The following is a 15,328-nucleotide window of genomic DNA, read 5'->3' as shown; positions in this document are numbered from 1 at the left end:
TATATAGATAATTCCCCTGCAGTCGCACTGCTAAATTCTCTGTCATTTAGGAGTTAAATCACTTTGTTTGTTCAGCCTTAGTCACACCTTCTTGCATGTGACTTGCACAGCCTTCCTAAACACTTCTTGTAAAGAGTCATCTAATGTTTACACTTCCTTTATTGCAAATTATGTTTAATGTAGAATTTTGTATCTTCTGCTCTGTTAATAGCTAGGTAGACCCTGCAGAAGCTTCCTATATGTAATTAAAGTTCAATTTACAGAGCAGGAGATAAAAAAAAAAAAAAATAATAATTAACATCTGATTAAAAATGAATCCATTTTTGTTTTCATGAAGGCTGTGCGAGTCACAGGTGGCTGCATAAACAGAAACAAAAGTGATTTAACTCCTAAATGGCAGATAATTGAGTAGTGAGACTTCAGGGGCATAATCTATACACCAAAACAGCTTCATTAAAGGGACTCTACAGTGCCAGGAAAACAAACCGTTTTCCTGGCACTGCGGGTCCCCTCTCCCTCCCACCCCCCACATAGCGTGAGGACATCCAGCAACGTTATAGCACACTTTTCATGTGCTATAAACACAGAAGTGCCCTCTAGTGGCTGTCTAGTAGACAGCCACTAGAAGAGGAGTTAACCCTGCAAGGTAAATATTGCAGTTTATGAAAACTGCAATAATAACACTTGCAGGGTTAAGGGTAGTGGGAGTTGGCAGAAGTGGTCTGTGTGCCTGGAGTGTCCCTTTAAGCTAAAAGTTGTTTTGGTGACTATAGTGTCCCTTTAAGTGCAGAACACTGGTGTTTATTATGAATTATTATAGGAATGTCTGATGCTGCATTAATTTTAGGCCACAAGCATTGGTGGTAAGGCTGAAGAGGGGCCATTATCAATGAATGTCAGCTTGATTATTGACTATGGAATTGTGGATGACATAACAACCTTGCATCGGTAAAAGATGCCTGTTGACTTTGGGCCAGTACTACTCGGCAGTTACCAAAGCAATCGCAATCCATATTTCACAAACTGTTTTTCTCCTGGTAATGCTAGCAAAGTTAGAAAATGTTATAGTCTTGAAACTGGGCCTTAGCCATTAATTCAGAAGTAATCTTGAAATGTGAAGCTCAAGATGCCAATATTGTTATGTTAAAGACATTATTATCAAACATTTATGAGCATGATGATACCTTATTGTCAATAGATATGCATGCTTTCCTGATTGTACATAATGAAACATTGTAGGTCTAGACATAGTTACGCACTAATCAAGAATTCTATTTACAAGAATGACAATATGTTATTATTACTGAGCATTTGATCAGAATAATGATGCATTATCAAGCACTGTATGCATGAGTTGTGTTGTTAATTAATACAAAAAATCCCACACAAAACTATATACTTTAAAAATTGTTCTTTTTTATTCTCAAACCTGTTCTCCTCGCTCCCATTTTGCGCTGTTCCTTTTGAGCATGTCTATGGCTTTATCTCTCTCAAACGTTAGAGCAGATACCAAAAGTTTCAACTCATTCAGCTGCCGCACGTTCTCCTTCAGTTCCGCTTCCGCCTATGGACATGTGAGTTCATATTACACAAGACACACATTTAAAAGAACAAAATGTAAAATAAAACAAATATATTGAAGGCAATTTTCTTATCTACAATGACACAATGCGGATTATGGGTTTAATCAGTAAACATGGCATTTGGGAGAGTTAATAAGGGAATTGAACAGTTTTCAAAGTGAACACATTTTTCAGCTAAACAGCTTTGACCTAAAATGTGCAAATATTTTTCAGTTGTCCATCATCCACGATTTAATTTAATAATGGCCTGGTCTCATTGGCAACAAATAATGCAATGTAAGCTGTGCCTTTGAGGGCACCGAAGCTGCGGGTTAAAGACTGACTAACTGCCGGTAAAATTTATGGTATATACATCATAAGGCTCTATTTCTTTGCCCAGCAAGAATTCAAGGTAGAGAAATCATGATACAAAAATAACCTAAAACGATTGGCCAAATAAAATATAGGCAAATCTTATTGTGACTGGTCAAGAAAAGAGTCAAACCCCGACGCACATTTCGCCAGTCAGGTAGCGCAGTGTATATTCTCCCATAGTCTCTGAAGGCATCCCCAGATCTGCAACTTGGTTAGTAGAGCTGCCCTCCAGGTCTGGATTAATAATATGTACGTACAGGTATAGGGATTACGGGCCTCTATAGACTAAATATAGCATGTTCCATTTTACCATATCTGAAGGATATACAATATTATTATGAAATGACCCAGATAAGCCATGGTGTATCCCAATAGCCTGTTACAGGTTGAATGAATAACAATGAGTATTACTCACTCCCAGTTTACAGTCTCTCTCTCACAGCTGGTATAGCTAATCCTTCTTCACTCACCTGTTGCTTGGCTTCAGTGAGACTTTCTATCAGCTTCTCTGAATTCTGATACTGAGCTTTCTCCACACCCTCACAGCGCTTCTGCCAATCCAGCTCAGTCTGCAGCTTGGCCTGCTCCAAAAGCCGTTCCCGTTCAACTGATAGGGCGAGCTGCTGCTGATACCTATTGATATAAAACCCATTATCTAACTCCAAAAGATTCAATACTGTTGGAAAAACCTTACAAATGATTTAGACACTATTAAAGTATCTGGGAATAACTGTATATAAATAATTTATTCGTTTTACTAACAGTGTTTAATACATGGAGGCCTTAATCTGCAGATCTGACCGTGTGCATTACGGATTCTAGACCATTCTCTACAAATTCCATCTTAGTGAATTAACTCTTTTATGTAACTATTCTTTCCAATTAGTTTTAAACCGATAACAATATAACAAGCACAGAATGTTCATCAGGGACACGTGTTATTGTAGTGAGATACAAAGAGAACAATACAAAACAGAGGAGATTAAAAAAAAAAGTTCATTAAAATTGTACAGAGTCATTAGAATATTTGATGTTTTATCTTCCAGAATGCCCCACATGTATGGTATGTTTCAGATAGGCCTTTTATGATATTTCTAGTGCTGTTGGCAAGGCCTGCAATACATCCCATTGACATTGACGGCTATATTCTGACTGGTTCTTCTACAGGTTCCATATTCCCTTTGATTGATACGCTGCTTCTATTTATACATGCATAAAGAGTTGGGTGAGGGGCATATTGCGTATGCGGAATACAAATCAGCTCAATAACTGAATCAGCTGTCACAATAAATTATTTAGGGAACTGAAACGCCTTTTACGATGAGAAATAGGAAGGAAACGGCAACACTGACACCTAGTGGTCATACAGAACACTAGCTATACAGTAGCCTGGTATTATTCATATTTATAAAGCGCCAACAAATTCCGCAGCGTTGTACAATAGGAGGACTGACAGACATGTATTTGCAACAAGACAAGTTGGACGCACAGGAACAGAGGGTGTTGAGGGCCCTGCTCAAGCAAGCTGCCATTCTAGTATGAGGCCTGGTCCACTCTGTTGTATTTATACAGGTTGTGGCAAATTACTCAGAGAACCAGGTATTGAATTTGGAGCAGATGTCATGTTTTAACCAACATAAACCGTTGCCTTTAGTGAGCCTGGCTTAGGCACCAATATCTGCAACGTGACTTTTCACTTATTTTAAAACTAAAAATGTATTAGTGTTCAAAAAAATAAATAAGGCAAGAACAAACGGCCTGACATTACTGGCAGAATGGACAATACGCGCATACAGGACCTTTTTAATTTTAAACCATAATGAAAGTGATTTAGAACATTTTCCAATGAAAGGAAGAAGAATGCTGCACAATACAGGGTTGCACACTTGGATTTAGTAATAATTAACAGGAGAAATAAAAAGAAAAATAAATAGTGCCTTAGTACTAAACTACCAAACAAAGGATATGACAGGTGCGGCTTTAAGCCTCTTGCTGCAGGTAGTTTACAGGCATGGTATAAAAGATTTGCATAATCCTACACGCACTTTGGTATAGGTTTCCACTTAAGGGAAACAGCCATGTCTCTGCATATTACACCACTGAATACAATAATATCACTTATACCTAGTGTTAACCTATTCTATATGTGATGCACCATTTTTTTTACATTTGTATAAAAGCATTAACAAATGACATCATAATCCAGTTCAGTCCTGGCACAGTCATGGCACAAACTGCGATGGAAGAGGAGAAACCGAAAGACCACATTTTTACTTACCATAAATTTCTCCTTCCTTAAGATTAGGGGCAGTGAACCCTTCTTGTTGTACGCTGACTCTAATTTAGGGAGAAACTATTCTGTTTCTCATACTACAAATACAATGCTCAATATCAAAAAAGGGGTAGAGCTTCTAAGAAAGACATTGAGCCAAGATGGAGGCACTCAGTTACAGGACAGAGGTAATTGCAGTGGTAAGGATAAGGCTTTCTGCTTTTACATTTCATCTTTCAGACTTCCCATAAAACATCGATAGGGACCAGTAAACATTATATGAAAAGTCCTGGGGCTTTGTAATTTCATCTATACAGTGAGCTAGACACAATATATGTATTATTGTAGACACAATATAATATATTATTTACAGTCTTTATACTGACTAAAAATAAATAGATTAGCACACAACCCACAATGCCTCTGGGACAATCCCAGAATGCCCTAGTTCAGTCTCGGAATCTGTGTCACCTTTCGCAGGAGACGGATCACGCACAGTGCATCAATAGCAAATTCAATTGGTAATCACAGAACACGGTGTTTATTTAACAGACAGTAAGCTTACGCTCACCTCTCAATGTCCTTCTGGTACTTGGCAACCTGTGCTTTTAGCTTTTCTTCCTCTTCTTGCATTGACTGCACATGGAGATCTTTGCTAACGGACTCTTTCGATGTTTGAGAGATGTACTTATCCCAACCAGTCTTGAGTGTTTCAATGTCTCCTTTTAACCTTTATTAGGTAATAAAGTAAATATGTTTAGAAATGAGAAATAGCAGTGACGCACTAAGACACAGGTGCAAACATTCCAAAACCACTTTATCCTTAAATAATTAGAAGGTTCTGAAAAAGGTGCATTTACAAGCCATGTATGCAATGCAGGGAATTTAATAAAATCATTTAGATGAACATAACGTAGATACAGGAGTCCGTTTGTCGTGCTACTCCACAACATATAAACTAGTAATTGTGGGATTACAGGGAGACAGACGTTTTAGAAAGGAATATTAGAGTTGAACTTTTCTGATGACAATTCTCCACAGTTCTGGTTTGGTTAACAAACCCTATGACGGTCTACGTGTGTTAAGTGAAGCTTTAATAAGGTGACTTAAACAGCAAGCTTTAATCAGACAGCCCTCAAAAAGTTGCTTTTTGGATGTCTGTCAGATATACACACATCCAACCATTTACCTACCGGTCCATTTAGACACATATCTGTTCCTCTAACTTCCTGCTTATCTATTACTGTCTGTATATCTGCCACCTATATTTATTTGCTCCTCTGTGTGCCGGCTTATTAATCTGCCCCCTCTATGTATCTGCTCCTTTGTATGCTCTACATATGAATGTATTTTTATACCTTCCTTTTTATCTATCCGTCCATAGATCTCCTTCTTCCAAAAAATCCATCTCCTATCTGTATCCATCTACACATCCATCCATCAGTCCATTTATAAAAAATAATAAATAACATATAAGGTTCAGTTTTTTATCACTGTGACATCAAGGTATTCTCTGAGATTTAGTTGGTGTACACACTCATCTAGAACATCGCACTAGATATTTAAGAAAAGAGAGCTGATGGCACAAGATGCTGTCTGTGACAATCCCAAGCATCAATTCCGGCCTCCATTAAAGGCTCACGTCACACATACAAACAGTATGTAGGTATGTCACGGTATCTGGATTGGCTGTCATGTCTCTGACACTCAGTACATGTGGGTTTAATGGTTTTATCTTATATTATAGTTTACGGAGTGAGACCATAGATAACTTTTCTCACTTTTCAATCGTGGCATCTTTTTCTGCTAGTAAACCCTGCTGGCGGCCATGCAAACTGCGCTGCTCCATCTCCTGGGTTTCAATGCACATCTGCAACTCCTTGATCTGTGCCTCCAATCTCTGTACCTGCTCAGAGTGTGCGTCCTTCATCGACATCAGAGCACTTTCCTTCTCACGGGAGCAGCGATCTAGCTGTTCATGTCTAAAAATGTATGGAAACAGAGAATAGACTCCAGTCATACTGTAAAAATAAGGAATGTTTATTAAAAAATTAGAACTTTTTTGGTTAATAAAAACTGTTACTGACTTTCTTTGAAAGGTCTCCTCTTCTCTTTTTAATTTCCGCTCTAATGATTGCACTTTATCCTCTAGTTCCTTTATTCTGAAACAGAAAACACATCCAAACTGAATGAAGGTATTACACTGTGTTACTTAGTTAGAATCACATTGGGATGCCTGCATTGATGAGTTTAAACAATTTAGCATTGAATTTGGCACCACTTACAGGTCTGAAATCAGAACTTCCAGGGCCCCTTACAAATCTACTGTCCAAACCATCACCCCAAGACATTTACTCTCAGATACATGTACACAGACAAATTCATACACATACATAATCAAAAGAGATAACGGCCAGATAGGCAGTCTATATACCATTACAACTTTGTGAGCTCTAGAAGTACTAGAGCAGAGTACAAGGGGAGCTTGCAACGTAGTTCAGTAAGCAGCAACCTCTGTGGGAGGTCTTTAATATGGTCCAGTAAGGTGCCTGCTCATCGGGAGAACGTCTATGCAGTCGGGTATGGGGCCTGCTGTACTAGAGATTTACAACGCAGTGCAGTTGGGAAGATATGTCTACCTCCCTAACCAGACCACATCCTCCAAGCTCTGCAGGTGCAGACATTAATGCTGCCAGTAAAGGCCAATTCTGCAGGAGTTCTTCAATGTGGATAGGTAAGGTGGCTATGATGTGTGTATATTCAATGATTTCGGTTGGGGAGATATTTCTAGTATAGATAGTTTCTTATTTTACTTTTTTGCTATTTAAATGTAGAGCCCTTTAAACAAGACATTGAATCTTTTAAATATCTAGTTACTAGCACAAGATTATGTCCCACTTATGCTCTACGTGTGGGTTACTTCTGGCAGTGCGGGGATTCCTTTGAGGCTATTTCAAAGATCAAGTTGTCCAGAACTCTTGGATATGCTGATATGGACATTTTAACACTCTCCCTTAACAGAGCCTTGGTGTCATAGCAGAAATTACTAGCAGATAGATTACAGACTGTGTCATGCCAGCAGATGGCGCCAAGATATCAGTATTCTCCAAAATGATACCATATTTTAAATTATTATTATTTTATTATTTATATAGCGCCAACAAATTCCGTAGCGGGCGTGGTTTCGGCGCCGACCAAGATGGCCGCGTGAGGAGTGAGCTCCGCTCCGCCGAACCCCCGTTGAAGTTCTTTTAAGCCGCAAGTAAGCACCCATGGGGCGCACAAAACGCCCAGAGCACCCCCAGACCCCAGGGAACTCCCAACAGGGCCCCTTAGACGGATTCTTTCACCCGCAGCCCGGAGCGAGCGGTGATCCCACGAGCCCCAAGATGGCAGCTGGGCCTAACCACACCGCAACAGATGCCGCACTGGAGCGGATTGAGGGCACCCTCCGAGACCTAACAACAGCTATGGCCACGAAGGCTGACTTACAGACCGCCACAGCCACACTTCAGGAGTCCATGAGGGCGGAGGTCGCAGGGCTCCGCGCAGAACTAACCACACATGCGGGCCGTATTACCGCGCTGGAAGAGGCGGATACAGCCCTGGCGGCACGTGCAGGGTCCACAGACACAGCGGTGGCCAGACAGGGGGAGATGCTGCTGAACATGCGTCGCCACCTTGAAGATGTGGACAATAGAGGTAGGCGATGCAACATCCGCGTGCGGGGTGTACCCGAAGTAGAAGGGGTGGAGGATGCGACAACCACCCTTAGGGAACTCTTTCAACTCATTATGCTGCCTACCCCCCTGCCACAAATTGATTTCGACAGAGCTCATAGGGCCCTGCGACCCAGGAATGCAGAAGATGGCCCGAGGGACCTTGTCTGTTGCCTAAGCTCCTTCCCGGTGAAAAGTAACATCATGACAAAAGCCCGGGAAAGGCCCACTTGGCCCTTTCGGGGAACCCAGGTCTCGCTGTATAATGACTTATCGCCTATCACTCTCGATGCCAGGCGAGCTCTTCGCCCTGTAACAGCGGCCCTGAGGGAGCATAACGTAACCTACAAATGGGGCTTCCCCTTTGCTTTAATGGCAAGACACCAAAACCGCTGGATTACCCTGAGATGGCCTGAGGAGGTACCGAGATTCCTGGAGGAACTAGGCCTCCCCTCTCAGACAGTCCCCAACTGGATCCTCAGCTCATTGGGCCCCCCCCCCCCGAGGCCGCGGAGGGAGCCGAGACAACGGACCGCGGGCGCCCAGGCTGCCCCCCATCCCGGGCGATATGGGAGTCCGACATCACCGGAAGAATAGTTGCAGCTCCACCCACCCACTTAGGGTAACCGCAGGATACTCTCCACTAGAGGGTTCCTGTCTCAGGACAATGCTGATACCACGACTTGAGCTCCTCCTCTTGACCGGGAACAGGGTCTCGCATTTACCTCCACCGATCCACAGAGTCCGAGATTCACGAGTAGTGTGCTTTCAGGTACCCTGGGACACTGTATTCAAGGTTTGGGGTGGGGGGCACTGGGGAGGGGGGGCGCATATCTGGTCCTGGCATACTTACATTCACACCTGAACATACGCCTATACCTCCCGCACTCCACTCCACTCTCTCAGCGAGACTCACAGCTTCTAGACCAGTGACAACGCCTTAAGTGGAGCGGGTTGGCGGATTCTTGGGTGGGGGGATCTGGGGGGAGAGATGGGTATGGAAGAAGTTGGGTGGTATGTTGGTGGGTGAGGGGACTCGTGGAAGAAGACCTAGCAGTGTTGTGTTTTATTTCTAATGCATGTATTGATATGTTACCTTTTCCCGATATGCACAAACTGTTACATTCTTGTGTATCTTGCGACTGTTTGATCTTCCAGATTTACCTAAGCGTCCCATAGGATACACTCACATGACAACTCACCTTTACGCCTTAGGGGGAGGATCATGGAGGGAGATCAGGTTATGTTCTATGTCGAAACATGTATTACTGTGTTGCCTTTTTACTGCTATGTGCAAACCGTTGAATGAATATGTTTACTACGACTGTTCACACTTATGTATACCCCCAAGCCTACCACTCCTCACGTCCACATAATGTTTACTACTCACGCCCCAGACACCCGCCTTCGCGTGTACACCTCACGTCAGGCCCGCCTACCGCGGCCACCTAACAACTGATACACAAACGTGACCCCCCTCTCTCTCACCCGGCCCTCCTCCCCTTCACCCCTCCACCTGCCCCCCCTCGCCAGGGACATTGCGACACTCAAGGCGGACGTAACACAAAACTGCGGCGGGTGGATAGGGGGTAGTTGATACAGAGGGCCGCTCTGGAGGGGACTGAGGCCCCCTAGCGACGGACCCTTGTACATACCGTTAGTTTGGGGAACCAGACGTATGTCACCAAACTGCCGTTACGGCCACTTCTCACCCATAGGTTGCTGGGATACACCGAGATTAAGCAGAAAAACTATCCCACGGGAGCTCCATGTGGGAGGGATATACCTGGGGAAAGTTGGGTTCCTCTGGAAAACAGCCAGATCATAAGTAACTCTTAGAATAATCACCGAAAACCTAGCTCCTGACGCTTATGTATCTTCTTACTGCTGACGCCCTATTACGGGGATCGCTTTACTTTGCTAATTCAGCACTGTGGGGGCGAACGGGGGCGGGAGCATACCGTTCTTCAGTGAACCTCATCTGGTCGGAGCTCGAGACACACCCTCACACCCACACGCTCGTGCTGACCGTAGCGCGGCCACACAGGGAGTGCTTCGGTTACCTGGGCTGGTTCCGGTCCGAGGTCCCGCTAGTGTCGGTCGCTGCACGAGACAACCCCCCCCCACTCAGGAAGGGGGGCATAGATTTGGACCTAGTCCAAAATCTGAGAGGGTATCGACGATAGGGATACATACCTCCTTTTAACTAACAACAGGATCACCAGTCCCGCGCCTGGACCACCGGCTCCTGACTTATTCTCCTGCTTAACGTACCCGCTCTCTCTCTGACCCTTTCTACCTCCCCCCCCATTACTACCCCCCCCCCCCTTCCTTCCTCCGCTCGGGCACTGCACTAGTCGCACTATCGGCTGAGCACCTTCCCTGGGGCAATACGGTACCTTCATAGTCGACTGGCCCAGTAACCATGGCCTATTGCAACACCCCGCTGAAGATTGTCACACAGAACTGTAGGGGCCTTAATATACCGGAGCGTAGGACTCACCTACTGAGGGAACTGAGGAAAAACCATGTGTCGATTGCCTTACTACAGGAGACTCACTTTAAAGAGGGCTCACAGCCCAGGTTGCGGAACCGACATTACCCCAATAACTACTTCAGTAACCACCCTATGTCGCACAAAACGGGAGTGGCCATTCTCCTGGCGGCTGAACTCGGTTTTGAGGAACTGGACCGACAGCAGGATTCACTAGGGAGATATCTCTTCCTTAAGGGAGTTATAGCCGGTAAGATCTACACAATAGCCTCCATCTATACACCAAACAAGAGGCAGGCCCCCCTTCCTCCGCAACACTTTACAGCAATTGGAAGACTTCTCGGATGGAATCTTGATTGCGGGAGGTGACTTCAACGTCCCGCTGGACCCGATCTTAGACTCCTCGACGGGACATAGCTGCATACCGCAGCGTACTATCAAATTCATCAGACAAACGATGGAAGACCTAAGGCTAGTAGATTGCTGGAGAGTGCTTCATCCCTCGGTGAAGGATTATACCTATTATTCGGCATTCCACAACCGCTACTCTCGCATAGATTATCTCTTCATCACACGTGAGGGCCTGACACACTTACAGGGAGCTGACATCACCCCGGCAACCTGGTCGGATCACGGTTCGGTCGAGATGAAACTCGCTGCCCCCCTATATAAACCGGCGGGATGGAACTGGAGATTGAACGAAGCCCTGCTACTGGACCCAAACATCAAGGAACAGATTCAACAGGAGTTAGAACGATACTTCCAGGAAAACGATACCCCGGATATCTCCCCGATATCTCTTTGGGAAGCACACAAGAGTGTGATCCGGGGTACGCTTATACGCCTTGCTTCGCAGAAACGGAAATCGTTTATGACCGAACTCACCGAATTACATCAAACAATCGCAGCACTGGAATGCCGCCACAAGCGATCACAATTGACCGCGGTGTATGGCGAACTGATGGAACACAGGAGGAAACTCAAAGCGCTCCTCTTGAAAAGACATCTCCGGACGGTGCAGCGTACCAAGGGCTTTTATTACGCCCACGCTAATAAAGGCGGCAAATATTTAGCTAGATTGTTGAGAGGTCCCGCCCCCCATAGACAAATCCGTCAGATACGCTTGTCAACTGGGGAAACTTCCCCTTTTCCTGAAAAGATCGCAGAGGAATTCAGGATCTTCTACGAGAAACTTTACAATCTACACCCAACTGCCGCTAGTGCCGAGACTGCACGGAAACGTTCGACGATACATGACTATCTCTCTGAAACGGTCTCGAGCACGTTGGATAGGGATTCAGCGGCGATGATGGACGCGCCGATCAGCGTAGAGGAATTGGCAACTGCTCTCAAATCATCCAAGACTGGCAAAGCACCGGGTCCAGATGGCTTCTCCCTGGGATATTACAAAGGCTTCTCAGGTCTGCTCTTGTCACGACTTACCGATGCATTGAACAAAGCGGGAGAAGGGGGGACCCTGGGCAGGGAGTCGGTGGCGGCTACCATCACTGTTCTCCTCAAACCGGGGAAAGACCCCCTACAGTGCGGTAGCTACCGCCCGATCTCGCTCCTAAATGTAGATTCCAAATTGTTCACAAAGGTGCTGGCATCCCGCATGAAACACCTCCTGCCTGACCTAGTACACGCGGACCAAACTGGATTTATTCCAGGTAGGGAAGCCAGAGACAGCACGCTGAGACTATTCGCTATCCAACACCATGCTCGAAAACGGGGGACCCGACTAATGCTACTGTCGACGGATGCGGAGAAGGCATTCGATCGGGTCAACTGGATATACCTGTTGGAAACGTTGAAGTGGCTGGGCTTTGGAGAGAGGCTCTTAACGTGGATCTCGGCTCTATACACAGACCCCAGAGCAACGGTACGGATTAATGGCGCCACAACTGCCGAGTTTCCGATCCGCAACGGCACTAGACAAGGCTGCCCACTCTCGCCTCTGCTGTTCGCGCTTCACCTGGAACCCCTTCTCCAAGCGATCAGGCGAAACCCAGACGTCATGGGCTACGAGTGGCAGGGTATACAACACAAGGTAGCTGCCTATGCGGACGATCTCCTCTTCTTCGTACACAACCCACGAGTCACTCTACCTTGCCTCCTCACAGAACTCAACAGATTCGGACGGATATCCGGCTTCAAACTTAACATTTCCAAATGTGAGACGCTGAACATCTCGCTCCCTGCGGAGGATTACCATTCCCTGGAGTCACAATTCGCGTTCCATTGGTGCTATGGCAAGATGAAGTACCTAGGTGTGTGGGTGACCACTGAACCTACGGATATGTACGATCATAACTTTACACCCCTTCTGAAGAAGATCTTAACGGACCTGGCTAGATGGTCCCACCCACACATCTCGTGGCATGGCAGGGTGGCTGTGATTAAGATGAATATCCTCCCGAGGGTTTTATACCTCATGCAGACCATACCCCTTGCCATGCCAGCAACTTTCTTCTCTGCCCTAAAAACAGGTGTGATCAAATACGTCTGGAACGGGAGCCGATCCCGGCTACGTCATGACATTCTATGTCGCCCTAGGACACAAGGTGGGCTCGCACTGCCGGACTTCCGGAGGTATTATCAGGCAGCAGTACTCCAACGCATACTGGATTGGCATATAACACCTACGACCAAACAATGGGTGACCTTGGATAGGGGCCTTATGGGCCGGGCGATGGAGGCAAAAGTCTGGGGGAAGCCTGCGGGACGGCCCGCCCCAGCGACCGAGGAGGGATTGACCCTACAGACCCTGCGGAGCTGGCAAACACTGAGGGGACAGGAACACATATCTCCACTACCCAGCCCTATGCTACCGATCACGCATAACGAGGACCTGGGCGGAGGCCTCCCAGCGGGAGTGTGGACCAGTGAGAGCACGCGTGACTATATACCCATTTACACGGTCCTCTCTGCTGGAAAGGTATGAGATTTCCCATCACTGCTAGCGGACAGACCACGGACACCTCTCCTACGTCTTCGGTACCTACAGCTGAAACACTTCCATGCCTCAATACCGCACAATGAACGTTTAAGTAGAGACCTCACGTGGTTCGAAGAACTATGTGACCAGGGAGCCCCCCTTGAGCATGCTATCTCGCAGTTATATCAACATCTGCTAGCAGGTGGCGCTTCCACCCAGATGGCATTCAAACGACAATGGGAGGGTCAGCTGGGAAGAGCATTCACTACTCAACAGTGGGAATTAGCGTTACTTTGGCAACATAAGAGTACTACGAGCTCTTACTACCAAGAGATGAATTACAAACTCATATCCCTATGGTACAGGACACCAGTATTTTTGCACCGCATTAATCCGTCTCACCCCTCGGTGTGCTGGAGATGCCAAGACGAACGAGGGACGGTATCCCATATCTGGTGGGAGTGCAGAATAATAACCCCCTACTGGGACTTGATAAAAACCTCGCTGGAACTCATCTTGGGGGATATACCTGATTGGACAGCAGAACTGGCCCTATTACACATCTCCACTCAGTCCATCTCAGTATACAAGAAGTCAATCCTACGACACTTACTCAACGCCGCCAAAGCAAACATCCCAGCCCACTGGAAGACGGATGTGGTGCCGACCAAGCAAGAATGGATACGCAGGGTGGAGGAGATTCAAGGGGCAGAGGAGGCTCGGGCCACCATCACTGGCCGGGGGACCAAACACGTCGAAATGTGGACCCCGTGGTTCTTATATATTGCCGGATATCGACAGGAGGAGGTTGCTCGTGGTAGCGGTGCTGACAGTGCAATGCCCACCCCCCTCTGACTCCCCTCTCTCTCCACTATGCTCTGGACCCATAATGGCCAGGTGTACACGGGCCGGGACTGGTAAGGTCATACACAGGACGGAAGTTTCAATATACGACTCGTGACAGACAATGACATCTATGGATAGTGACTCTTGGACTATAATCTGAGAAAGGGTTGCAGACGCGGGTTACTCACCCCATCACCAGGGATAAGTACCGCACTGACCGAGACGAACTCTAAACCTCGATGCCTTGACTAAACAGTGCCTACCAATACATGAGTGACGGACTTGGTAAATCCGGCCATGACTCGCATAAGACTTGACCCTGACATGGATACAATGGACTGGGGCCGACATAGCCCAACAACTGAGTCTCGAGCTCTGCTACAGGTGGCGGTCGTGGGGATCGGATGAGTCCCCCCCTTAGTCACGTGCCCTAGGGGATGATACTCTCAAATATAGGATGTAGACTGGGTGTTTGGGGCTGGGGAGGGACGGGGAACGGGATGATCAACCCAGCAGAAAAAGATACATAGGCGCCATTAACCACATAAAAGCATAATTGATACATGACCAAGACGCAGAAGAGGCAATAACTTTGATGCCCTACCGCATGTGCCCGATATGACTCAGTTGGTCCCCGACCCTTGCCCCTTCTAGGTTCGATTCTGCCCTGTCACTCCTGACCTGAAATGGCATACCCCTCTTGACGGGCCACCCGACCCCCCCCTTCCCTCCAACATGACAGGGTATGAATGACTTTGCTTAGTTGAAGATGACTATAACTAAATTGTATTAACCTAACCTACAACAAACACGAACACAAATAGTTTCCGACATAACAATGTCAGTGCGCTGGGTGCACCTATGCCTACATACAATTGTTGAACCTATCCGCAGTTTGTTAAATTATCCTTTCTCTTGTACACCCACATTAGGTGTAACGTTATCACCCAAAGCGACCATAAGTATATTGCAGCCTATTGGGCCCACAGTCACGGTTGGGACCGTTTATGCGAATATACCAATCATGGACGAGAGAAACATGTCGCACCTCTTCCCTGAGGTTTGGTGCCATAGGTTCTGTATCCAACCATGCACTCAGAGCTTTGGAATGCGACTAGTCAT

The 15,328-nt window shown here is 46.1% G+C and overlaps 1 protein-coding gene across 1 annotated transcript in view; it reads right to left on the bottom strand.

The window, feature by feature from the left end:
* Positions 1-15,328, bottom strand: part of CCDC57 (coiled-coil domain containing 57) — a 62,741-nt gene that overhangs the window by 33,528 nt on the left and 13,885 nt on the right. Inside the window, exons 6-10 of the mRNA XM_063456195.1 lie at positions 6,297-6,371; positions 5,991-6,191; positions 4,781-4,939; positions 2,408-2,570; positions 1,430-1,564 (exon numbers count right to left, since the gene is read on the bottom strand). Of these exons, the coding sequence (XP_063312265.1) occupies positions 1,430-1,564; positions 2,408-2,570; positions 4,781-4,939; positions 5,991-6,191; positions 6,297-6,371 (733 nt within the window). The remainder of the gene's footprint in view (positions 1-1,429; positions 1,565-2,407; positions 2,571-4,780; positions 4,940-5,990; positions 6,192-6,296; positions 6,372-15,328) is intronic.

This window comes from Pelobates fuscus, chromosome 5 (assembly GCF_036172605.1).
Source record: "Pelobates fuscus isolate aPelFus1 chromosome 5, aPelFus1.pri, whole genome shotgun sequence".
Taxonomy (NCBI): Eukaryota; Metazoa; Chordata; class Amphibia; order Anura; family Pelobatidae; genus Pelobates; species Pelobates fuscus.
The sequence above is the reverse complement of the archived record's forward strand: the minus strand, read 5'-3'. Positions and strand labels throughout refer to the sequence as shown.